This window comes from Petaurus breviceps, unplaced genomic scaffold (assembly GCF_028583685.1).
Source record: "Petaurus breviceps papuanus isolate PSGF00001 unplaced genomic scaffold, PetGlider_PUasm1.0 90919, whole genome shotgun sequence".
Classification (NCBI taxonomy): Eukaryota; Metazoa; Chordata; class Mammalia; order Diprotodontia; family Petauridae; genus Petaurus; species Petaurus breviceps.
Window position 1 is genome coordinate 38,332,510 of NW_027187378.1, and position 26,192 is coordinate 38,358,701.

Here is a 26,192-nt window from a genome sequence, read left to right on the forward strand (position 1 = left end):
GCTTCATTTCCTTCACAGAACAAATGAAGTTTAAATTCAGACAAAGGGCTGCACTTGAGGACCCAGAAGGCCATATGTGGCATTGAGCCTGTAGGTTCCCCACCACTGGACTCTGTTCTTAGACATGCAAGCTCAAAAAATTGTTTTTATCTTCAATTTCTTACTCTCTTTCACCCTGCCCCTCCTATCCACTCTGTTGTCAACTTGTGTCAACTGACCTTGTCATTCCTCTATTATCATTATTCAATAAACTTCAGTGACTTCCTATAAATTCCAGGATCAAATATAAAATCCTCTTTGACTTTTAATGCCCTTCTTAACTTTCCAGTTTTCTTAAGTCTTCCTTCCTCCCTCCCTCCCTACCTTCCTTCCTTCCTTCCTTCCTTCCTTCCTTCCTTCCTTCCTTCCTTCCTTCCTTCCTTCCTTCTGTTGTTCCTTCCTTTCTTCCACGATGCATTGTATTATCAGTGGTTTCTTTGTTGTTCCTCAAACGCGACACTCCATCTCCCGATTTGAGCATTTTAACTTGCTGTTTATCATGTCAGAAATGTTCTCTCCTCACCTCTGCCTGTGGGATTCTCTGGATTCCTTTAAGTCTCAGTTAAAGTCCCATCTTCTGCAAGAAACCTTTCCCAGTCCCCCTTAACCTTAGTGCCTTCTGGTTGGGACTACTCCCAATTTATTCTGTGTATATTTTGTTTGTATATATTTATCTTTTCTATTAAGACTGTGAGCTACTTGAGAGTAGGGACTGATTTTTTTAAACTTTCTTCATATCCTCAGTGCTTAGCACAATGCCTACCACTCTTCTAGGTACTTAATAAATACTTGTTGACTTCCTAACCAATTAGTTGACTTGGACTTTTGGGAGGACAGGATCTTGTCATAGGCATCATCCCATTTGCATTAGTTTAAAAAGAGGTTGGTTTCTTAACTTTTTTTCATTCTGCCGTTCTTCCATGGTATTGCAGAGACCTTCTCCGTACTCCTGAACACTAATCAGGAGCTGCTAAATTCTGCTTTTCAGTACAAGTACATGATGTGTTGAATATTTTTGTTCATGGGGTCCATGTCAACAGTTCATGAGTAATGATGGTTTTGCGGTTGGTCTTGTTAATAACCCCAAATTTTAGAGTCCTAGAATTAGTCTTATCTGTAGAAAGGAGATTTATTTGGTAGCAATATACTCAGTGTTTACTTTATAAGGAAAAGTTTTAAGCTTCAAAGTTTAGGGATCTAACCTCCTATCCAGAGAAAGGAAATTTTCTGAATAGCATGCCCCTTGGAAAGAATAGGATTCCCAAATCTTCCATCTCCATACAACTGAATATATACCAAGGGGCTAAAGTAACGACAATAGTAAGCGAGAGACTTATATTTTGCTCTCTGTTATTACCATGATTTAGTTAGACAGTGTATATCATATGATAACGGGGTCTATGAACCTTGCTATATGTTATCTTTTCAGGCTGTCATTCCATGCCCTCAGAGGCTATGAGGTTTAATAAGGACTCATCAGAGTGTTTGGTCATGGTCTATATAACAGATACAAAGTGTGTTCCCATTCTGAGTAGCACTATAAATCAAGAATAGGACAAAGAGGTAGACTGTGTTGGACACTGTGGAAAATTGATATACCCCAGGGAGAGATGAGAATTAAATTGACTATTAGTGGACCACTATGGATTCATTATGTATTTTCTGTATCTGTTTATGGACTCCTAAGAATCTTTTGCATTTTCAGCGGGGTGAAATACTGTCCTATGAACAATATGCATTTATTACCATGAATGTTTGTATGGTAGCTTTAGACCTTATTATACCTATTTTCAGAAATATAGACATGAACTGTATATAAACTATATTTAAAGCTCTCCAAAAGTAAAATTTGGATGAGGGCTATATGAAACAAGAGAGAATGGTCTTTTAGGGTCAGCTATAGGAAGAATCCTGGTCTATATAAACTCAGAGTCTGGGGACACAGGGTTACAGTTACAGAAATGTGAACTATGATGATGATGATGTTGATGATGATGATGATAATCTGACTTCTTCTACATAATGACACCTACATATACTTTGACTCAATAATAATAAGGTTGGCATTTCTCTGGTGCTTCACAAAATGCTTTATATACATTTCCTCATTTGATCTTCACAATAATCCTATGAGGCAGATATTACAAACAATATCCCCATTTTACATGGAAGCACATAGAGCTTATGTGAAATTAAGGAGCTTTCCTGTTAGTAAGTTATTGTTAGTCAGTCAAGAAGCATTTAAGTGCTTACTATGTGCCAGAAGCTAAAAAACAAAACAACAACAAGAAAGAAAGCCCACAACAGCAACAAAATGAACAACTTCAGTTCTGCTTTGAAGGAGCTCATATTTTAATGGGGGACTCAACACAAACTTTATTTTAGGACAGCCCTATTTAAATTGAGGGGAGTCCAGTCACTGAGACTCATTTAGTCACTTTATTTTGTTCTCTTAGCAAGTTACAGTGAACTCTCTGTATGGATTCTAACCTGCAGGGAAGGGAGAGAAAGAGAAAGAGACAGACAGAGACAGGGAGATAAAGACAGACCTAGACACACACACACACACACACACACACACACACACACACACACACACACACACACACACACACACACACACACCCAGAAGAGAGAAAGAGACATATTCAGAGACAGAGAGAGAAAGACTAGACCTGGAATCAGGAAGATCTGAGTTTAAATCTAGCCTCGGACACTAACTAGTTAAGTGACCCTTGCCAAGTTATTTAACCTTCTTTTTACTTTAGTTACTTCATCTGTAAAATGATTATGGTTACCCACCTCAAAGGACTGTTGTGAAGATAAAATGAAATATTTATAAGGCATTTTGCAAACCTTAAACCACTATACAGATATTATTGTTATTAACTATATTTTAATATGATTACTTTTTTAAAAAATCTCATATGTTGCATTTTATGCATTTAAATCATTATTCTGAGAAAGGGTCCCATGGGATTCAGCAAACTGTCAAGGGGGTCCATGACACAAAAAAGATCTACAGGGGGATAAAACAATTGAAATAAGAGTTTACTGTCATGTGACTTATCATGTTGATAAGGAGACTCCCTTAATCAGTCCATTACATAGAATTTTAAGATTTATAAAGTTCTTTCCTCAACAAAATCCTATGAAATAGTAAAAATATAACTATCTCTCTTTTACAAATGACAGAATTGAGGCTCAGAGACATTAAACTACTTTACCAAAATATTAGAACTAATGTAGGAGTTGACATTTGACCCTAGGTCTTCTATTTTGTTTCCACTAAATGAAATTTCAAATGATCCTTTGATGATTGTACTTCTGCTGTGGGCTTAGCCATATAGTAGGCACTTAAAGGAGATGCAAAAGCATTGCAGTATAATTTCCCTGACTTTCAGGAACTTTGTAATCATACTGGGGAAATAAGATCAATATATATGAAAGAATTATCAAATAGTTCAACTGGTGACAATTGCGGACCAAAATTTGTTGCTACAGGCAATGAATGATAGGGATGATTTGATAAAGTAGGAATAAGCTATAGTAGTCTTAGAAAGCTAAATGGAGGAAATGAGATTAACCTGGGGCTCTGTAATATATGGGAAAAAAAGGTGTAGATAGAAGTGGGAAAGGAAGTAGGAGATTGCAAGCAGGGAGAAACTGAATACATAAAGGTATAAGGATGAGGGTGGGATGTGGAGTGTATGGAATATAGCCCAAAGAGACTATGGCAGGAGGTCACATGTAGGTGAGTAATGGGTTGTAACACCGGATATTCATCTCTCCAGTCAAACCCTATGAGCACCATCATGAGGAGAAAGAACATTTGACTTGGAGTCAAGAGACTTTGCTTTGAATTTTGGCATTGCTAGTTACAATTCATGTGACTGTGGATAAGTCACTCACCTTTTCTCACTGTTTTCTCATCTAAAAATGGTGGATATAATACTGATATTACCAACCTCACAGGTTGATGAAAGTAAGAAAAGTAGAGTAAACTGTGTAAAGCCATGAAAATGCACATGATTTTTCTAACACCTAGCCCAGTGCTCTGTACTTAGCAAGCTCTAATAAACATTTAGGGTATTCAATTCAGAAGAATGATTTCTGAAAGTCCCTTAGGTTCCACAAATGGAAAAGAGAAGAAATATAACTTAGTGGATAGAGGGCCAACTGGTTGGCCTTTGAATCAAGAAGATATAAGCTCAAATTCCTTCCTTGATAGATACAGGGTATGTGATTCTGGGCAAGACATTGAACCTCTCTGTACCCCAGGTAACTCTAAAAATATATGGGTGGCAACTCTGCACTGATAGAGGGGTTTTCTACACTGGATACCCTTCACCCCTTGATGAAATCCCAGGTACAGGGGTAGCTAGTTGGTGCTGTGAATAGAGCATTTCCCTGCAATCAGGAGGACCTGATTTCAAATCCAGCCTCAGACACTTGACACTTACTAGCTGTGTGACTTTAGGCAAGTCACTTAACCCCAAATGCCTTGCCTACCCCCTTCCCCCCAAAAAAAGACAAGAAATCCCAGGTACAGACCCCCTCCCTTTCCCTTTCCATATGCCCCACTCCCAACATAATCCCAAACATACAAAACTACAGAAGTAAAGGAGAAAAGAACTTCATTGTTATCCATTGCAGGTTTTTCTGGTGATGAAAGAACAATTACTGTGCTCTTGTGGAAACAAGCAATAACACAACAAGCAATAATGCCCATAAAGCCAGAATTAGCACATTTATTGGGCCTTTCTTCTTCAGCTGTCCTTGCTTTCTGGGTGCCCTTATTTTCATCATCAGCAAGTGGTGTCCCACTGCTCTTGCCTTCAGGTGTGTTTGGTGAACAGCTGCTGGTATAGTCTTGGATTACCGTATACCAAGAAGGAGTCTATGTTATCCAATGAATATGCATCCTGAAGCCTACATAGAGAGAGTAAAAAACAGTTAGGGGTTGGCTGGAGCCATCCTGAGATTGTTTTGAGAGCCAATTGTTAAATTTTCATTGTGGATATTTACCATCTCAGAATTCATCAAATGCAATAAGTCAGAGGCGGAGCCAAGGTCACTAAATGGAATTTCAGAGGCAGAGACTCACCAGAACTCTCTGCCTAACACCTTCAAATACCTTTAAATAATGACTCTAAACAAATTCTAGAGTGACAAAACTCACAAAAAGATGGAATGAAACATTTTTCCAGCCTAAGACAGCTTAGAAGGTCAGTGAGAAAGGTCTGTTACACCAATGTGAGAGTGGAGTGCAGTCCAGCACAGACCACACCAGTGCAGACTGGATCCCAGCAAATCAGAGCTAGACCTCAGTGACTGAATCAGCAGGAGTAGTGGGAGTTTCCAGACCTCTCAGCCCAAAGATGGTAAGGTGATTGGACAGTGGGTCAGAAGGGGATTTACAACAGTCCTTTTGCTGGCACCAGGGCCAGGACTCTGTTGCATTGCCTATACTTGGATTTGAGTCTCCGACCTGGATCTTAGTCCCAGTGGGAGGAAGAGTACTAGCACATCAGAGCTTGTGTCCACAGGGGATCAGGGACCCTGGTTACAGTTACAGGGTTGAAAAGAGTGCTTGTGGTTGCTCCTAAATCAGTGCACAGTACAAGAGAAAAGTAACATATCTCTCCCTAGATCATACTGCTTTTGAAGAGCCAAAAATTTACAGGTCCCCAGAATTTCCTCCCCAGGAGAAAACAGTTGCACAAAAAACCTGAAGCTTGGGACAGTGCCCCCTCCCCTTGGGAAATCGAGTCCCACTTTAAGATAGAGATAAAAGTCAAAAAATAGGATGGAAAATGAACAAACAACAGAAAAATTTCTGATCATAGAAATTTACTATGGTGACAAGGAAGATCAAAACACACACTCAGAAGAAGATAACAAAGTCAAAGCTCCAGCATCAAAAATCTCCAAGAAAAATATGAATTGGTCTCAGGCCATGGAAGAGCTCAAAAAGGATTTAAAAATCAAATAACAGAGGTAGAGGAAAATTGGGAAGAAAAAGGAGAATGATACAAGGAAAATCATAAAAAAGAGTCAACAGCTTGGTAGACACAAAAAAATACTGAAGAAAATAACACTTTAAAAAACAGACTGGACCAAATTGTAAAAGAGGCACAAAAATCCAATGATGAGAAGGATACCTTGAAAATCAGAATTGGCTAGCTAGAAAAAGATATACAAAAATTCACTGAAGAGAAGAACTCCTTAAAAAGTAGAATTGGTCAAATGAAAAGAGAGATACAAAAGCTTACTGAAGAAAATAATTCATTAAAATTTGGAATTGTGAAAGTAGATGCTAATGACTTTATGAGACCTCAAGAAATGATCAAACAAATTCAAAAGAATAAAATAAAACAAACAAATGTGAAATATCTCATTAGAAAAAACAATTGACCTTGAAAATATATCCAGGAAAGATCATTTAAGAATTATTGGATTATCTAAAATTCTTGATCCAAAAAGGAGCTTAAACATCATCTTTCAAGAAATTACAAAGGAAAAGTAACCAGATATTCTAGAACCAGAGAGTTAATTAGAAAGTGAAAGAATTCACCAATCACCTCCTGAAAGAGATCCCCAAATGAAAACTTCCAGGAATATTATAGTCAAATTCCATACCTCTCAGATCAAGGAGAAAAATACTGTAAGCAGCAAAAAAGAAACAATTCAAATATTGTTGAGCCACATTAAGAAGAGCACTAGATTTAGCAGCTTTTAAATTAAAGGATAAGGGGGTCGGCAATATTATATTCTGCAGGGCAAAGAGCTAGAAATACATCCAAGCATCAACTATCAGCAAAGCTGAGTATAATCCTTTTGTGGGAAATGGGCATTCAGTGAAATAGAGGTATTTCCATTCTTGATGAAAAGACCAGAGCTGAATAGAAAATCTAAATTTCAAATAGAGAATGCAAAAGAAACATAAAAAGTCAAACAGAAAAGAGAAATCATAAGGGATTTGATATGGTTAAACTGTTTGCATTCCTACATGGGAAGATGATATTATAACTCCTAAAAACTTTCTGATTATTAAGTTGGTTAGAAGGAGTATACATAGACAGAAAGCAGAGGTGTGAGTTGAATGTGATGGTATGATTATCTAAAAAAAATTAAATTAAGGGATGAGAAATAAGAATGGACAAGGAGAAGGAGGAAGGGAAAATTATCAGACATAAAAGAGGCCTGAAAGATTTTACAGTGGAGGAGAAAATGGGGAAAGTGGAAAGGGGAGGACACAAACCTTACTATCATTGTAACTGGCCCAAAGAGGGAATAATATCCATTCCCAGGTGGATGTAGAAATCTTATCTTATCATACAGGAAAGTAGAAAGGAAAGGGGATGAGGGGGAAGTTGATAGAAGGTATGGCAGTTTGGGGAAGGTAAAAGTCAGAAGCAAAACACTTTTGAGAATGAACAGGACAAAGAGAGAGAGAGAGAGAGAGAGAGAGAGAGAGAGTAGGATAAACAGGGGGAAAATAGGTTGGAGGGAATACATAGTTGGTAATCATTATTGTGAAAAAAAAATTAGTGAGTTTCCCTGATAAAGACTTCATTTCTCAAACATAGAAAAATGAATCAAATCTATAGAAATAAGAGCCATTACTCAATTGTTAAATGATCAAAGGATATGAACTGGCAGTTTTCAGACAAAGTAATCAAAGCTATCTATAGTCCCACAAAAAAATTTCTCTGAATCACTATTGATGATAGAAATGCAAATTAAAACAACTCTGAGCTACTACCTCATTCCTCTTAGCTAATATGACAGAAAAGGAAAATGACAAATGTTGGAGATGTGGGAAAACAAACCCTAATATACTATCAGTTAAGTCGTACAACTGATTCAACCATTCTGGAGAGCAAATTTGGAACTATGCCCAAATGGTTATAAAATCATGTATACTCTTTGACCAAGCAATACCACCACTACTTCTGTATCTCAACGAGATAAAAAACAAAAAGGAAAAGGGCCTATCTGTACAAAAATATTTGTAGCAACTCTTTTCATGGTGGCAACAAATTGGAAATTGAGGGGATGTCTATCAATTGGGGAATGGCTGAACAAGTTGTATATGATTGTGATGCTTTCAGAAATGATGATCAAGATGCTCTCAGAATAAACATGGAAAAACTTAGATTAACTGATGCAAGGTTCCATGAGCAGAACTAGGAGAACATTGTATACCTTAATAGCAATATCATATGATGATCAATTATGAATAATTTAGCTATTCTGAGTAATGCAATTGTCCAAGACAATTCTGTAGTACTTATGATTTAAGATGGTGTCATCAAAAAAAAAAACTGCTAGAGCTTGAATGTATATCAAAGATACTTTTTCTTTACTTTATTTTTGTTGTTTTTTCTTTCACAGAATGGCTTACATGGAAATGTGTTTTGCATGATTGCACATGTATAACCTATGCCAAATTGTTTGCCTTCTCAATGAGGGGGTAATGTGAAGGAAGGAGAGAATTTGGAACTCAGATTTAAAGAAAAAAAACAGTGTTAAAATTGACTTTTACATGTAATTGGTAAATAAAATATTAAATAAGATTTTTAAAAAAGAAATCATTAAATGTTACAAATCAGGCTTTTATTTGTTTTGTTGATTGTCTCTCGGCTTTCAAAAGTGGTGAGGAAATAATGCCGATTAACCTTTTTGACATTTAATTTTTGTTTTATTTTATTATCAATTACATGTAAACAGAAATTTCAACATTCATTTTTAAAGTTATGAGTCCCAAATTCACTCCTTTCTACCTTCCACTCCCTTCTCCTTGAGAAGGCAGTTTGATATAGATTATATATGCACAGTCATGCAAAACTTTCCATTTAACCATGTGGTCATGTAGCTTCCAATTGAAGTCTTCTATATGAGAGTGCCCATTATTTCTTAGGTCACCCCATTCTATTATCAGTCATGTTTAATCATTGATGGTGGTGGGCATATTTGCCATCATTAAATATTTGAAGAACTGTCTTGTAAGAGAGGATTAAACTTGTGTTCCTTAATCTGAAAGGGCAAAACAAAATACAGCACAGAAAGAAAAAGGCACAAAGGATGAAGGTCAAAAACAGATTTTTGTCTTGAGAGAAGGGAAACTCTTCTCCACACTAAACATCTAGTCAGGACCCAGTGCTCAGGAAGCTCAGAGATCTAAATCTCTCTGGCAGTGACAGAGAAAATGTAGCTGTCCCTTTTGACTCATTTGGGCTGCTGGTGTATTAAAGAAAAGAACACTTCAGGGGGATTGATCTAGGGTTTGATTTGTGAGTGCTGCCCCCTTCTTTGGATAGGGCATTTTCTTTTCATTCCTCAGGTAGTAATTTTCTCCTACTTATAGCCATGGACTTCTTACTTGTGTTCTATCTGGATGTATTGTGGGGTAGAGATGGGCAGTGAGTAGAGAGGAGACAGTACTTACGATAAGGTCTTGGCTAGAACCCTTTCAAATTTTTCCTCCTTTTGGCCAAATCCTTCCTTGGACATTATATTTTATGTGAAAGAAAATCATATATGTTGATATTAATATGTGTATCTATACAGAGATATACACATTTACTGATATATTGTAAATACATGTTTATTTACATATATCAACACATACATATATAAACACATCTACAGATTTTGTGTGTATGCATAAATATATTACATATACACGTATATATTACATACATACAAAACACATGGGAATAGATCAGCTATAGAATATATATATTTATATTAATGATACTATTTATGTCAAAGAAGTTTCCAAGATGTACAAGTACAACCTTGGATTCTCACAGGCTATACAGGCAAATCCTCCCTGCTATTTACCAGTGTAACCCTAAGGAAGCTATTTTCTATCTCTGGCCTTTAGTTTCCTCATCTGTAAAAAGAAGGATCTTAGGGGTGGGGAACCTGCAGCCTGCAGGCCACATGTGGCCTTCTAGGTCCTTGGGCATGCCCTTTTGACTGAGCCCACCTTTTACAGAACAAATCCTTTTATTCATGGAATTTGTTCTGTGAAGTTTGGATTTAGTCAAAGGGGCTGAACTTGAGGACCTAGAGGGCCACATGTGGCTTCCCCACCCCTGCTAGGTTTTCCGCTGAAGTCTTTTCTAGCTTTAGCATACTAAAACCTTACAACCTGATAAGTTTTGTCAGATCCTACCAAGATGGAAAGATTTCAGGGACAAATTGTTCCTTGTCTCACCCAGCTGAGTGCAGCTCTCTACTGAATATCTCTACTATTTCTTTCTTATACTTTCTTCTGGGACTCTCCAAAGTTGCTGTCCATTCTGTTGTTTCTCTCAGCTGCCATCTGCTGGTCTGGCTTCGATTTGCTTCTAGGGATGGCATCAGCAAGTTAGTCAACAAGCATTTATTGAGCGCTTACAATATGCAACCACAAATAAAAACATGGGCTTCATATACAAGCAACAACAACAACAAAAGACAGTCTTTCCCTTCAAGAAGTTTACATTGTCATTTTTATTAGATAGAATTCTTTTTAATTTGATATTCCCAAAGATCATCTTTAGCTCTTTTATGATGCAGATACCCAACTACTTCTATCTACCAAGATAGCTAGAAAAATTCTTTGTTTAAAGTCAACATTTTCAACTTACTCTTTCCCCCCATGTTTTGGACTGTCTCTGTTTAATTCTTCTATAAGTTATGGTTAGAAAATTAATTTTATCTGCTATCATACTTAACCCTAACCCTGGTGTGGACAAATCCCTTCCATGGGTTCTACTAAATAGAACTGCAAATGGATTGGATGAAGTCATAGTGAGGATACTTTTTTTTCAGCCTCCATTTTCATAGCTTCTGTGTTTTCTGTTTGTTTTGTTTTGTTTTTGCAAACCGCAGGAATTGAGTTAGGTTCAATAGACTGAAACCGTTCAGCATCAGTTTTTTCTTTTTCTCACCAGCAACCAAAAGTTTTGTGTTTCTTCATGTAGGGGAAAAAGCCCCAGAAGCTTACTACTACAAGGTTAGCCAAAAAGTGGTGAAATTTTTGGTCTCAGTAACTTATGAAATAAGGAACAATTTATGATCCTTTTGGACAGAGGACACAACCAGATGAAAGGAATGTCTCATTATGCTAGTACAATTGATAATTTTCAGCTGTTCAAGTAAAATTTCAATTGTGACCCCCTTTAGATCATTAATTCTTGATCTGTGAGCTGTAGAACATTAAGAGGGCCTATGGACAGATTTCAGGGAGTCTTTGATTTTGGATAGGAGATGATAGGTTTATTCTAATGTAACTGGTTTCCTTTGTAATACTATGTATTTTATTTTATACATTTAAAAAGATTTTTTGGAGAGAAGTTCCGCATTAGTTTGATGAAATCTGCCCTGCTATACCAGATTGTAAAAGGAGTCTGTGGCAAAAAAAAAAAAATTAAGAACCCCTGCTATATATGGTGACACCCTCCAGATGTTATTGTTTGTCCATAATATTGTTTTAATTGCATCAAGTCCCAAAAGTAATGAAGAGCTTCCTAAATTAGGTCTTTAATCTCTCCAAAGATTTGACCTAACTACATAGGAAAAATAATTAGATGGATGAAAAAATCTTATTGTTCAGGCTATGATAAGCACTTGGATAGACAACCTAAAAAGCTGATCTATATATCTGAAACCCATACTGGAAATTGATCAGGAATAAGCCTTAGGATTGAACAGGAAGAGGAAAGTGTGTTATTTTGCCTTTGGGAAACCATAAGATTCTTTTAATGACCCTAAAATTCTACTTGAATCAAAAACATATCTTTTAACACCATCACTCTTCTGGCAATATTGTAGGAGTGTGCAAAATAGAATGCTAACATATCAGGGAAAAATGGAGTTGAGGATTAGCCAAAGGACAATGGGGAGGGCCATGGTGGGCATGGGTAGTCTGTATAACATTACAAATAAATAATTACATTAAAGAATTAATGTAAAATGTTGTCATCAATGTAATGCATGCTCACAAAATAAGAGTGAGTACAAGATAACCAAGGAACTGTCAATATGCTCCATTAATATACTAAGACCATCAGGAGATTATGAGGAAGGTCTTCCTAGTGAAGAGGTTACCCATAAAATGGGTTAGGGTTGCTCTGGAGACCCCAAATACCAACACACTGGGTCCTGCTGAATGAACTCAACTCAAATCTTCTCAGCCAGAGAAAAGTAAAGTTTATTAAAAGTTCGCTTGTATTGGATACAGAGTAAGCCTGTGCTAGGTCATTCTATGGCGCTCTCACAAACATGGAGACAAGATGTTGTGGGAGGAATCTAGGGATGGTCTAGAGGAGGATTTGGGGGAGGGTCTTCAGGGGAAGACAGATGAGATCAATGAGTTATTAAGGATGGGAAGTTGCTGGAGGCTACCTGGAGCTACAGACAATGGTGGGCTAGGCCATTTCAAGGGTGGATTGATATTTTGATAGGCTTTAGGGTGGGAAGTCTAGTAACAGAGGTTTGGGCCCAGCCACAATGTAAGGCTTATTGCCTCATGCAAATGCCTTATCAAATGAGATGATTTAATCAGAGTTCAAGGGGGGACTCCCAGAGCCCATACCTCATCACTAGCACATTGAGTAAGATAACATTGATGGGACTTCCAGAGGATGGGAAAGCACAGGTAGGTTATGAGCTTCATGTTTGGAGGAAATATCTAAGTCAATGTGATCTCAAATACTTCCTCGTATTGATACAATGGATCAAGCAAGGCAAGCTAAGTAGAATGCTCTAATAAGTATTCCACTAAATGAGACTGGTTTGCCTTAGCCGTGGAGCTAAATCCTGACTATACACCAATTTGCAGATCTCTGTAAAGAACTCTGGCCATGATTGAAGTCTAAAATTGCATATATTGGGTTGGTGTTGTTAGTACTATTTTCCCTCATTGCACTAGATAGGGTATTTTCCTGGGTCAATGTCTGTCCTATTTTTCGTCACATATGTGAGCACTTTTATTAAAAACAAATCAATTTTTAAAAATATACCAAGTTATGGGTTAGAAGATTCAGATAAAATCCTAACTATAACTTTGTTCCCTGAATGACTTTGAGCAAGTCACTGACTTTTTCTGGGCCTTATTTTCTTCATCTCTAAAATGAAGGGATTGAATGAGATAATTCCCAAGATCCTTTCTAGCACTTGATCCTCAGAATGTGTTGTGAGACAAGGTAGTAATCAGTAATAATAATAACTGACATTTATATGGCATTTTAATGTTTGCAAAGCACTTCACCCACATCATCTTGTTTGAGCCTCACAGCAAATGGGCAGGGTAGGCACTATAATCTCCATTTGGCACCTTAGGAAACTGAGCATCAGAGGGGTTAAGCAGCTTGCTTGCACAGTGCTAGTAAATACCAGGCCAGGATTAAAAGCCCAAGTCTTCTAACCACTAGTCTTGTACTCTGTCTCCTATAGTACACTGTCTTTCAAAAAAAACTGAAGGATAGAAGTAAAGCTGTTAAGCTTTTGCTAAACCAGTTTTGTGATAAATCTCAGATGCAGTGAAAAGGTGGGGGTGGGGGCTGGGAAGGCTTAGTTCTCCTGATAGGTTTTAGTTGAGTGATTTCTTCTGCATCCTCATGGTCCTAGAGCCTTCTTTGTTTTCCCTCTAATATTTTTGTTTCTTTTCTTCTTTCCTTGCAGGGAAGTGATGATGATATGGTGGATAAGAACAAGTGTTGTACCCTCTGTAACATGTCTTTTACATCAGCGGTGGTGGCTGACTCACATTATCAAGGGAAAATCCATGCCAAAAGGTTAAAACTGTTGCTAGGAGAACAAACCCCAGTAAAGGCCACAGGTAGGTCTATGAACAATAACCATCAGGAGATATTGGAAATAGAACAATGTGCGCAGCTCATTAATTACTCTCGCTATTCAGAAGTACAATTGGTTGGAGCAGCAACTTAATGTTGGACCTTATTAAAAATAGCAATAAATGGCGGGATAAGTAACCAAGTCAAGTAACCACCACGATTATTTCTTCTTGCTGTCATAACAACCTTCAAAAACTGCAGAAGTTCATTATATCATTTTGCTTGTTTTGATTCATGGGTTAGCAGCCTAGATTAGCTCTCTTTTCACCTCCTATAGAAGATTCTGGGTGTTGGAAAGAACCCTGGATTTGGAGTCAGAAGACCTTGGTTTGAATCCCGGCTCAGTTACTTAATTGGGAATCTTTAATTTTTAAATGTTCTTTGATGGCTATGTATTTATAAATATACAAACATATAGGTATATATGCCTTAGTATATAATTAATATAATAATCCCTGTTTGTTACGTACAATAGAACATATTTTATTTTGAATTTGGAGGTTACTATATAGTTCTTCCAAGGGCATAAATTCATTATCCATCAGTCTGTGTTTGTGACTTTGACAGTTATAATAAGATGAGTTTATTTTCATATTTATAAAATAAAATATTATTGAAACTTTATTTAGCTTTAATATAATAGACATAATTCTCTACTTTCAATCCAATCCAATTTTATAAAATAAATCTTTAAGGCATTGCTATGTGATGTGTATGAAAAGGCAAAAAGAAAAAAAAATTGGCCCCTGGCCTCAAGAATCTCACCTTCTACTTGAGAAGGCATACCAGGTAAACAGATAAGATGAATGATAATTTGAGGAGAAGAAAAACACTAGCCACTAGCGGCATTCATCAAGAAAGGCTTCCCTTAAGAGATGAGTCATGAGCTGAGTCTCAAAGGAAATCAGAAAGACCTGGGCACAAATCCTGACCCATACTATCAAAGAAGCAAGCGATATATGTTTATTAACATGCCAACTATGTTCCAGGCACTGTGCTAATGATACAAAAGAAGGAAGAGACAGTGTCTGCCTTTAAGGAGTTCACAATCTCAAGGAATTGGTACAATTCATTCAGCTTCTCAATGCTTCAGGAAAACTGCCTACTACTTTTCTACTAATTCATAAAACTATGATTTGTAACACTTATTATATGCGTTAGTCCAATCAGAAAATGTTTATTAAGCACCTACTATGATGTACTGGAGTGGGGAAACTGTGGCCCTTTAGGTCCTCAAGTGTGGCCCTTTGACTGAATCCAAACTTCACAGAACAAACCCCCTTAATAAAAGGATTTGTCCTATAAAACTTGGACTCAGTCAAAAGGCTACACCCAAGGCTGTAGAGGCCTACATGTGGCCTCCAGGCCGAAGGATTCCTACCCCTGATAGGCTTATGTGAGGATTCAGAGAACTGTCTCTACCCTGAAGAAGGGTACAATACAACCTCAATACAACAAAAGGTACTTACAAGTCTAATGTGGAGGGACTTCCCATGCTAGGAGTTCTACAAATGTAGAAAATCAGGAATCCTTTACATATTTACAATTTGCCTAATTATAAGGAGTGGCTAATTATTAGCTAAGTAGCATGGATCCAGAATCAGATAATCTGGGTTCAGATCCTAACTCTGCCTCTTATTACCTGAGTGATCTTGGGCAACTCACTCCCAAACCCTTGCTTGGACCTTAGTGTCCCTGTCTCTAAAATTTAGCTTGGTATAAATGAAATCTATAGTTTCTTCTAGGTCTGAGTTCTATAATTCTAGGTAACTTCTTGTCCAACTCCATGATTCTGTGAAATAGTGCTTTTGCTGCAGTATAATCAGAATGATAGGGAATTTGAACAAAGTGGAATTGTTTTGTAATCCTCTAAAGAGTAGGGAAATATTTCATAATTATTGCTAGTGGCAGGTTAGTTACCCTCACTGAGGAATTAAAGTTTAGCTTTGCATTTTACCTCACTGTCTAATGAGTTGTGCATAAATCATCTGTATAATTAAATGGCCATTTAAAAGGGGCTTAAGGAACATAGATTGTTTAGAGAGTCTAAGATACTGCTGGCTTTTTTTCCTCACCAGTGTATCTTTTAAGAAAGTCTTACTCTGCGGAGGACAAACATGACAAATAGTTATTTGCTGACTATGCCTGAAACTTTCTTGCCCCTGAGTCTTTTATTTGTTTGTTCATTCATTAATTATTTCATCTTTACATTCATTCATTCATCTACCCATCCATTCATGCATTTATTCATTATTTCATGTTTCCATTCATTTATTTATTCATTCATCTACTCAGCCATTCATGCATTTATTTGTTAATTATTTCTTTATTCAATCCGTGAACAAACATTTATTAAATACTTGCTATGTGACACTATGAAGTAAATGTTAAATGTTGGTGATACAAAGAAAAAGGAAAAAAAAAAACAATGCAGTGGGACATGAAGAGTTCATTAACAAGACATGCTCTGATGAAGACTCATTGAAAGAAACCAAGAATAAGAACAAAAAATACAATATCTTTACAATACATTTTTGTAAAAAATGATTTGTCTAAAGACTATGGTTTTTTTTCAAAGATTGATATAATATAGACTTCTATTGTATTACATATGTGAAATTTAGAAATGAACCCATCTTTGTTTTATAGGCATAGTCTCAAAAATAGCATAAGATAATATTAACTGTTTATATTCCTATGTCACTTTAAATATATGAAATGCTTTCTTCACAACCACATGAGATACTCATACTAGTACAAATATTAGTACCCCCATTTTACAGGTGAGGAAACTGAGGCTTAGAAAATTTGACATGTTATGATGAACATGTACCCATTTGGAAAAGGCAGTATCTTGCTTCTCCAAAATGTTTCTTAGCGTCCACCAAAGAATCCCCTCCATTCGATCTCTAGAATAGACAATTATCACTTATCTTTTTTCCTTATATGTTTAACTAGCCCTTTTGTTTTCTATGGCTAAACTCAACATTTATGCTAAGCTTAGAGATTGGAAGTAGTGAGGAAATAAGATGAACAATGTCTTTGTTTATAGTCTCTATTAGCAAGTGCTAAAGTTATTGGGTTTTTTTTTTAATTTCACTTCATGATAAAAATAGTTCTCTGTGAATTTAAATACAACCTCAACACAACAAAATACCAGTTTGTTTTCATGAATTTGAACACCCTCAGAGCTAGAAAATGTTCTCTGGATAATGTGGGAGTTGCTGTCAATAAACTAAGTCTTATTTGAATGTCGTTGAAGCTCACAGTGCCCACACATAATCATCACCACAGAATTGTTTGGAGCACTCTACCTAGTAACTTGGTCATCCCTTCTGCAGAGCTGTCCTTAGGTTTTGACAAAGTTAGGGAATTATCCTATTCCTGTATTGATATAATCTGGATAGCATTTGATCCTTCTGTCAATAAATATATGTTTGGTGCCACTATGTGCCAGACAAAGCAATTCCACTTTGTTCAAATTCTCTATATTCTGATTATACTGCAGCAAAAGCACTATTTCACAGAATCACAGAGTTGGACAAGAGGTTACCTAGAATTATAGAACTTAGAGCTAGAAGAAACTATAGATTTCATTTAATCCAAGCTAAATTTTAGAGATAGAGACACTAAGGTCCAAGCATGCATGGGGGAATGAGTTGCCCAAGATCACTCAGGTAATAAGAGGCAGAGTTGGGATCTGAACCCAGTTTGTCTGATTCTGGATCCATGACATCAGCTATAATCACTGGGGATACAGAGAAAGGCAAAAAAAAAAAAAAAACAGTTCCTGCCCTCAATGAGCTCTCAGTCTACCAGGGGAGAAAACATTCATGTTTTCAAACAACTATGTACGAATATACTAGATACAGGATGAATGAGAGATAATCCACAAAGGTTGGGAAAGACTTCCTATAGGAAGTAGGATTTTACGAGGGGCTTGAATGTGAAAGTCTGATTCATCCATTAAAAAATGCTCAGGAATGGAAGGAGATGAGGATTGTTAGAGGAATAGCAACATGCCAGTGTCATTCTATCAAAGAATATTTAGTATGAGTTTAAGGTAGTGAGGAGGTGGGGGAGCACATTGTAAAGGGCTTTGAGTGCTAAACAGAAAATGTTATATTTGATCCTGAAGGTAATAAGGAATTTATTGAGAGTTGCCCAGTACTTTAGGAAGTTCACTTTGATGACTGAATGGATGATTGACCAGATCAGTGGGGGAGAAATCTGTTGATTACCCTGATGAGGGTGCCAGCCTCTCTCACACTCTGAGGCTTCTTGTTGGCCATGCTATAAAGCCAAAGCCAGGCTTGACTTGAGGGAAGGTGTTCCTAACTGGGCACAATGCTATAGCTCTGATTGTGGTCAGGAGGGAGCTCAAGAGAGCCCAATGAGACGTCCCTGTTTGAGACTAGTATGACTTGGGAGTATGGGGAGTTGGATGGCATTCTGTGTTTGCCTTTGTATCCCTGGATTGTATATCTCCCCAGGAAAAGTGCTATGCATTGGATTAGGCTGTGTATTGAATGCTCCTGGAGCTTTTAGACATAATATAAACCAGAAGATTTGACTGCAATGATGTAATTCCAAAAGGACAGTGATGAGAGCTGCGTGCCTGGCATCTTCTGAGTCTTGTCACATTCCTTTGGGCAAAGGCGATGGGATCAAAGGAGTCAGAAGTCTTAGGACCTGGAGCTTCTGGGTGTAGGGGCAAAGGGAGATTCTATAATGCTCTGAGACCCAAATAGCTACAGCTGCAGTGAGACAAGGTGGGGGTGGGGAGTGCAACAGAGGTAGTGATGAGCGCAGGATGCTACTAGTGGATTCTAAAAAGATTTCATTTCCACTGCCACTACTCTAATTCAGCTCTCATTTTTCTTCTCTGGCTTATTGCAGTAGCCTTCTCACTAGTTTCCTCGATTCCAAACTTGTCCCACCCCCTCTTCTCAATTTTAGACATTATTGACATTGTTTTTTTCCAGGGAATAACTCAGATCCTGTCAGTCTCCTATACGGAAAAAAGTAAAAATACTATAAAGAATAATAAAAAAAATAAGTGGTTCTTTGTTGCCTGCTGCAGTAAGAATAGGTACTTTAGGGGAAGCTAAGTGGCAAAGTGAATAGAGCACTGTTCCTGGAGTCAGAAGGACCTGAGTTCAAATCTGGACTCAGATACTTAATAGCTGTGTGACCTTGGGCAAGTCACTTCACCACCATTGCGAGGGAGGGAAAGACAGAAAGAGACAGAAAGAGAATACTTTAACCTGGCATTCAAAGTCTGGTTCCACTTTACCTTGAGATGTTTATCTCTCCAAAACATAGCCTTGACTCAGAGCATATTCCCAGAATATGTTTCACTCTTTTCTGCCCCTGAACCCTTACTAATGTTGTTCATCTTTTCATTCAATAATGAAATTTATTAAAAACCTATTGCTGTGGAAAAGGCCATGCTAAGGATTGAGGGAAACACAAATATAGATAGACCATACTGTACATAGGGCTTTTTGGATAAAGATACTGGAGTGGTTTGCCATTTCCTTCTTCAGTGTATAAAGGAAAACAGAGGTTAAATGATTTTCCCAGGGTCACACAGCTAGTAAGTGTCTGAGGCTGGTTTTGCACTCAGGTATTCCTGGCTCCTGGCCCAGCCCTCTGCACCATGGCACCACCTAGTTGAAACCATCCCTGCCTTCGAGGAGCCTTGTATCTTAGCCATTGCTCTGTCTGAAGAGTCTTACCTCCCTCCACTACATGTTGAAAAAAATCTAGCTATATGTAAATGCCCAACATAAATTCCAATTTCTCTATGCAAATTTTCTTGACTGCATGCAATCTAGTCTAACCCTGGGAACTTCCTTTCTACCTGCTTTATTGTATTTGACATTTTGTGATTTATCATTAATGTATACTTGTCTAGATTGTAAGAAATTTTAGGACAGGGACCATATCTTCATCTTTTTTCATCCCATATGGTATCTTATATGGAGCAGATCAATTAATAAACATTTATTAATACATATACTACGTGTCAGGCACTGTGCTAAATGCTGGGGATAAAAGAAAGGTAAAAATAGCCCCTGCCTCCAAGGAACTGAGATTCTAATGGGGTATAGCAAATAACTGTACATGGAAAGAGTAGATAGAAATTTTTCTTGGAGGGAAGAGACTGGCTTCTGGTGGAGGTCTCTTGTAGAAAGGTAGAATTTGAAGTGAGTCTGAAAAAGACTAGTGTGGCTGGATTGTGGAGTGTGTTAAGGGAAGCAAAGGGTGAGAAGAAGGTCTGGGTTAGAGGCCAAAGTGAGGATTTTATATGTGATCCTAGGGGTAGCAGAGGGGTTACGGGAGTTTATTATAAAGGTTTACATGGTCATACCTGAACTCGAAGAAAGTCACTTTGGCAGCTAAGTGGAGGAGTTCTTACAGTGGAGGGAGACTTGAAGCAGACCAATTAGAAAGTTATTGCAATACACCACACAGGAGGCGATGAAGGCCTGTGAAAAAGGGGTGGTGGTGTGAATGGAGAGAACACTACTAGATACTCAATAAATGTGTGTTGACTTGAAAGACATTCAATCAGCACACAGCATTTATCTGGTGAGAATGGGAGGGTTGGTGCTTTCTTTCATCCCAATGTACCCTTCTGAGGTTTCATGGGGCCTTTTCATCCCCTGACATCTCTTTCCCTTACTTTTCACTTCAAGGTTGCTCTTACTATTAATTTAACCAAAATTTCAACTAGATATAAAGTTAGGGTGGAAGGGGCCCATGTAGGGTGACCATACATGGGCCTTGTTCCTTTCTTGGTCTGCCCTGACTGACCATTTCCTAATGGACTAAAGCCAACCCACTATCCACCTGGACAAACTACATAGGTTCAGTGCAAGAGCCAACAATTGTGCAAAGACTGGCTCTGCCTCTGTCCAGATGAAGTTTTCCTGATATAGTGTATAGTGGCCCCATGGCATTTCCCTCCTGAAGGATTTCGGCCTTCGCTGAGGTACTGCAGCCCCGCTGAATGGCTGCAGGGATTCTAAAAAACCTCAACAACAAAGCCCACATGATCTGCTATAGGTGTATATCAGTGTGACCTTGGTAAATAAGTCCACTGGGTGACTCATTATTATGTCTACTCATTACTCATTATGTATGGTATTCAAAGGTAGAGGAGGGGGAGGAGGAGAAGGAGAAAGAAGAAGGAAAGGAGAGGATAGGAAGGAAGGAAGGAAGGAAGGAAGGAAGGAAGGAAGGAAGGAAGGAAAAGGGAAGGAAGAAAATATTCAAACCTAACAGATGAATTGTTTGTTGAAACAGGCATGTTTTTCTTTCTTAGCTACACTAGTCATACTGCCTATCCATTAAAAAACAAAACAAAACAAACAAACAAGCAAAAAACAGGCTCTTCAACTGAAGTAATCATGGGGTAGGCATAGTATGAGCACAGATCACTGCTTTTCTGAGCTACTCCATCTGATGAGGGTGAACAATTGGAAGATGTGAATCAGCCCCTTCCCTCACACACTGAAGCTGCACTTGATCACGGTATTTGTTTCTATTGTGTTTTCTCCTTCAGACTGATGCATAGTTTACTAGCCCTTAGAAAGGCTGGCAGATCTTAGGGAAAAAAAGGTTGTCTGATGATCCCTGAAATCCCATAAAAATCTGAGATTCTGTAATTCTATGATACTGCTTGTAAATCAAACATCATAGTCTGCTCTCTGAAAAGCAGGGTGATTTAATCTTCCTTGGGAACCTCTCATTAATCTTTGTGGCTCATTATGCATCCACCCAGGGTTTTTCCTGGGCACATAAGAATCTGAGTCTTGTCTCTTAAAGGATTCTCCACAGACAGTCAACAACATTTATTAAATGCTTAGTTTGTTTCGGACAATCTGCTGAGCCCTGGAGAGTCAAATAAAAGCAAAAAGAAGAAAAGAGAAAGAAATAAAGGAAGGAAAGAAGGAAGGAAGGAAGGAAGGAAGGAAGGAGAAAAGAAAGAAAGAAAGAAGGAAAGAAAGAAAGAAGGAAAGAAAGAAAGAAAGAAAGAAAGAAAGAAAGAAAGAAAGAAAGAAAGAAAGAAAGAAAGAAAAAGATAGTTTCTGTCTTCAAAGAGCTTCATGGGAGAAGGCAATACATAAAAAGTGGCTGAATGGGGGGTGGGGATTGGGGTTAGAAAGGATTCAAAATGAAGGCTTGGTGGTAAGGTCTAAGAGAGTCAGAAGTACAGCTGAGAGGGGAATGAATCATAACCTGATTGGACTTGTCCCCAAAATGGAGGTGCTGTAAAGATCTCACCAATGAGAGAAGGGGGCTGAGATGGCAGAGGGAAATTTCAGGGTGAAAATGCCCCTCCAAACATAATAAAAATGACATGCGGGATAAGTTTAGCAAAGTCAGTGAGATAAAACTTATAGCTGGACATTCTTTAGCAATACTGGAGTTATACCCCTCATTTTAGTAATCTCCACTCTCTTGCCCTCAGAAATTCAGACCCAGTTCCTACAAAAACTCAAAGTCCAACACTTAATTCCCAGGAGAAAAATGTTGGATGTTATTCCTAGCAACAAGCACTGTAATTAAGACTCTTGGTGAAGGGATAATTTCTTCATTTCATGAAGATGAAAATTTCTTCATTTCATGACTTGCCTGGATACCTCAGTGCCCTGCTCATTTCCTTACCCCATTGTCAATACACCCACTATTACTCCTGTATATTCTTTCGGTCTGCATCCTTCTCATCCCAGGTCTCCGATTCTCACAGCACTCCACAGGAGGTTTCCAGGCCTGAAGGGCCTTAAGTTCCCATCTCTGCCTTGGAGTGTCTCATATTTAGCAGTCTGTCTCTGTAGTCTCTTCCCGTGGCTGATTCCATATTCCTCGTAATTGTTCTGCCCAGATATTCCATTTTGGCACATTATTTAACATGTACTTCCAGCTTTTTTTTTATACTGAATGAGAGAGGGAAGATTCTCTTCACTAATAAAATCATATTCCTAAAGAAAAGTACACACACACACACACACACACACACACACACACACACACACACACTGTTCTCCCTGTAACTTTTACTCATTGATCCTAATTTCCCCTCTTGGTAAAATTAGTAGATTAAATCAAATCCTGCATCTACTGTGGTGATTGATGGATGGATGGAGCCACATCATAAATATTCAAATATCTGAAGATAGCTCTCATTTCCCCTCATACCCATCCCAGTCTTCTCTTAGCCAGGTCTTTCAATGGTTGTTTTAATGATGGGGTCTCTAGTTCACTCACTCGGTTCCTTGTTCCTGTCTTAGAGAATTAGTATCTCATATCCGTATCTCTTATGAAGCTGATGGGCATGAGCAGCTCTTGAATATTAATAATGATAAGAATGTGGGGCAGCATGGTGTCATGGTAACAGAACACTGATCAATCTAGGAGTTAGGAATCAGCTGACTTGGGTTCTAATCCCAGTCCTGCCACTAATGAGCTGTGTGATTTGGCACATGGCATTTACCATATCTGGGCCTCAGTTTTCTCATTTGTAAAATAAGCCAGTTGGTTTAGGTAAAAACATGGAATCAAAATTTCAGAGCTAAAAGGGAACTTACTCATTTCATCAAGGAAGAAAATGAGGCTTAGAAAAGTGAAGGAATTTATCTCAATTCCCAATCTCTCTAAGGTCCCTCAGTCAATGATTCTATGAAAAAGCAAGGGATAAAGGTAACTAAATTCAGTTGAAATCCTGTTAGTACTTAGTTATGATTCATTGAATTTAAGCTTATGCCTTAAGGTTTTGTTTTGTTTTTCTTTCTTTTTAAAAAATTTCTTCCTTTGAGAGCTAAATTCCAAACTCAGTCTTGTTTACCTGATGAAACCTGACAAAGGTCACAAACCAAAATATTCTGCCTTCAGACTGGTGATTTTTTTTCCCTTTTGTACCTAGTGAACACCCACAAATAAAATAATAGGAATAAGAATGAGACTGGAGTCTCATTCAAAACCCTGCAGAGCAATATAAGCTATCATGAAACATCAAAGATATGGAATCTTTCAAAATAATATATTAGAATATTTCTTGGTGCAGATGTGTTTGTGAATTATTTAAGGTAAAAAAAAAAAACCTGCAGCCACAGAGAAGCAGTGGGTATTCTCCACTTCTCAAACATTAATTATTAATAAAATTTTAAGATTAGGCATACTTGGGCTGGTTAGGCATTATTTTTAGGATTAGCAAGACAATGCTCCTTCAATTTGCTATGAGTCATATTTGAGCTCCTTTAAATAGATGCATTATCTTGAGCCAAGGAATAGTGTGTTAATAGTGATGAAGCCCTCTCACTCCCTGCTGGACATCCAATTCTGTTTTCTGCCCAGTCAAATCTCAAGTTTGACCAGTAATCATGCTCTAATTCCCCTTTCTAAAGTCACTATAACTGATGAACACCAGGGGATTGAAAAGTGACTAATATGTTGTATGTATGCATGCTAGATAGCTCAAGAATGGAAATATTTATAGTTTTATATCTCTGTCAAGTTTCTTCATTGTTTATGTAATTTTCAGTTATATGAAGAGAAAGTGAGGATATTTTACTTTGGAAGCCTTGTGACACCTGACCTTCTGTTTTATTATGCAACTCTCTCTCCTTCAATAATTTTTAAAAAGCATTCTGTGGTTGATCTTGAGTGTAGCTAAAATAGTAATGATTCTGTACCTGTTATTTTGTTAATATTTATTAATATTACTATTAATTAAAATTTTTAGCATATAGCTTGTTAAAATTTACTAATTGCTTTATGTGTATTATCTAATTTGAACTTCATGACAACTTTGTAAAGTCGGTATTATTAGTGATTGATTAGGCTTACACATTTAGGAAGCATCTTAGGAAGGGTTAGAAGCAAGGTATTCCTGACTTCAAGTGTGGCACTTTATTCACTTTGCCAACTAGCTACCTCTACTCAATAAACTCCAGTGGCTCCCTATTATCCTCCAAATCAAAGGTACTCATTTTGTCATTTAAAGCCCTTCCTACCTTTCCAGACACCTTACACTTAACTCTGCCCTCCATCCTTACTCTATCAGCTTGTTGAACCTGCCTTAATACTTCATGGCCATAGTTTGTATTTAATTCCATGTTTTAAGGTTCTCTTTGAGTCCATTGGTATGGGTACCCTCTACATCTATGTAAATATCAGCCCTTCCAGTCCTACCAATAAGGCACTGAATATCAGCCCTTCCAGTCCTACCAATAAGGCACTGACATTTTTAAGACATTGTTCAAGGTTTACTAGGGATACAAAGACATCATAAAAAATATTCAACACTGTAGTAGAGAATCTTCATGAGTTTCTGTGGTCAGTTCTTCTGACAGTGAACCTCTCTGAGCTTTGCTAGAATGTCTTTCAGATGGTAGACATATACTAGATAGAGGCTGTTATTCTCTGTCAGACCCATTAAGAATCCATTGGCTTGGTGGCACAGTGAATATACATTGCACAGGCCCTGGAGTCAGGAGGACCTGGGTTCAAATCTGGCCTCAGGCATTTGACACACTTACTAGCATGTGACTTTGGGCAAGTCGCTTAACCCCAAATGCCCTCCAAAAAGCAAAAAAAAAAAAAAAAAAAAAAGAATCTATGATCACTGGGAGGCAGCATGGAACAGTAGAAAAACAATCCCCTGTAGGTGACTGGGACCAAGTCACTTAACTTCGCGTTTCTTCATCTGTAAAATGCAAATCCATAATCTTTAAAACTTTATGTCTGTGATCATAGGAGCCTCCTCCATATAACAATGAGGTCTTTAATGCATATGAACCAAAATTAATTAATTATGGATGAATTTAAATTAATTTTGTCCCAGAAGCTCTTTTCAGAATTTCAAAGTACCCTGAAGATTCTTGGAAGTTGTAGAACTGGTTGGCTTGGTTGAGGCTGTTCTGTATCTGTGCACAAGTCAAAGTTGGATTATCAAAAGAGCGATTACTTACTCGGGAAGCAAATCACTTAGAACTGTATGCCTGTCACTAAGATGGCTAGGGACAATATTTGATGCGGCTTGATTGAGTTAGGAATTTATAAATGTGAAACCAATATTTTGAGGTTGGTAGGAGCAGTGAACAATGAGAGAAAATGCTCATGTAAGGAAAGATGGAGTCTTTCACTGCTTATCGTCTGTATAAATGTGTTTAATGTGCATTCCTCTTCTCCTGGAATCCTGTCAGACTTCAACTCATTTCCTTTCTCCTTTCCTGATGGAGCTCAGAGAGATAGAGGGAGCTTCAGAGCTTCTCCATAAATTTTCAT

At 37.7% G+C, this 26,192-nt stretch overlaps 1 protein-coding gene across 2 annotated transcripts in view; it reads left to right on the top strand.

The window, feature by feature from the left end:
• Positions 1 to 26,192, top strand: part of ZMAT4 (zinc finger matrin-type 4) — a 725,479-nt gene that overhangs the window by 277,607 nt on the left and 421,680 nt on the right. For both annotated transcript variants that reach the window (XM_069075846.1, XM_069075847.1), the window contains exon 5: positions 13,723 to 13,879. In XM_069075846.1, coding sequence (XP_068931947.1) covers positions 13,723 to 13,879 — 157 coding nt within the window. The remainder of the gene's footprint in view (positions 1 to 13,722; positions 13,880 to 26,192) is intronic.